General features: G+C 45.6%; 1 protein-coding gene across 1 annotated transcript in view; it reads right to left on the bottom strand.

The window, feature by feature from the left end:
- Positions 1 to 916, bottom strand: part of spcs2 (signal peptidase complex subunit 2) — a gene marked incomplete at its 5' end in the record, with an annotated part of 2,278 nt that extends 1,362 nt beyond the window's left edge. The window contains 3 exon segments of the mRNA XM_014032817.1: positions 90 to 224; positions 451 to 611; positions 833 to 916. Of these exon segments, the coding sequence (XP_013888271.1) occupies positions 90 to 224; positions 451 to 611; positions 833 to 916 (380 nt within the window).
- Positions 917 to 1,203: the final 287 nt, after the last annotated feature.

Below are 1,203 nucleotides of genomic sequence, written 5' to 3'. Positions count from 1 at the left end.
CAGCATGTTGTGTGTGCAGTGTGTAGCATGTTGTGTGTGCAGTGTGTAGCACGGTGTGTGCAGTGTGTAGCATGTTGTGTGTTTCTGACCGTTTGAGGGAGGACGACAGCTGCCACATGTGGTCCGGGTCCATTCCAGCTGGATCTTTCTGCAGAGCCACCAGGAAGATGTTCTTCTCCTTGTAGGAGGTGTAGAGGGTCAGGATGCCCATCATGATGAAGTACGTGATGAAGAGGAGTTAAGGAATACAGACCCTTCATCATCATCATCATCATCATGGTGGATCAGTTCTCCAACATTTCTCTGATCTTTACTTCAGATCCATAACTTTGTTAACCAGGTGTACAAACACAACTTATTTAACCCAGGTGAGCTAACACAGGTGAGCTAACCCAGGTGAGCTAACCCAGGTGAGCTAACCCAGGTGAGCTTGCAGCAGTAGAAGGATATGAGATGACACAGCAGGCCAGGACCGGTCTGGACTCAGGAAACGGGTACAGGTAGTCCCAGACCAGTGCCAGCATGGCGAAGAGACAGGAAACTGTACAGATCATCAGCCGGCCGTCCACCAGGTGGAAGTTCTCCGTGTACCCGTACTTCTCCAGGAGCACCTGTAGGCACAGGTGAACAACAATTACATTTAAAAAACTGTCTGCTACAAATGACAGAGAACCAATCAGCTGTTAACGAACCAATCAGCTGTTAACGAACCAATCAGCTGTTAACGAACCAATCAGCTGTTAACAAACCAATCAGCTGTTAACGAACCAATCAGTTGTTAACGAACCAATCAGCTGTTAACGAACCAATCAGCTGTTAGAGAAACTCAAACCTTCTTGGCAGCATCATCCAGAGAGTTCTTCACAGCGGCTCCGTCCCATTTATCGATCTTCACTGGTTTCTCATCGATCCTCCACTGCAACACAATCAGATCAGTTTTATTAAACAGGCAGGTTGATGACTGAGGAGAATATTCTAGACAAATATTTAAATGTTTAGTTCAGAAACTTCAGTTTTAGTTCAGTCAAACACTGACTGTAAACAACAACCATTAATCTGCCTGTTTAGTTCTCACCTGTGTGATTACAAGGTGCACGCACAGGTGATTACCAGCGTGAATCTAAAAAGATTATTGGGCCTCATGCAAGAACCGTTGGTACTCACAGATTTGTTCTTAAGTTGTGCGTACGAGTGATTTAGGAG

Source organism: Austrofundulus limnaeus, unplaced genomic scaffold (genome assembly GCF_001266775.1).
Source record: "Austrofundulus limnaeus strain Quisiro unplaced genomic scaffold, Austrofundulus_limnaeus-1.0 Scaffold1547, whole genome shotgun sequence".
Classification (NCBI taxonomy): Eukaryota; Metazoa; Chordata; class Actinopteri; order Cyprinodontiformes; family Rivulidae; genus Austrofundulus; species Austrofundulus limnaeus.
Note: the sequence above shows the minus strand (reverse complement) of the source record. Positions and strands in the feature narration are given on the sequence as shown.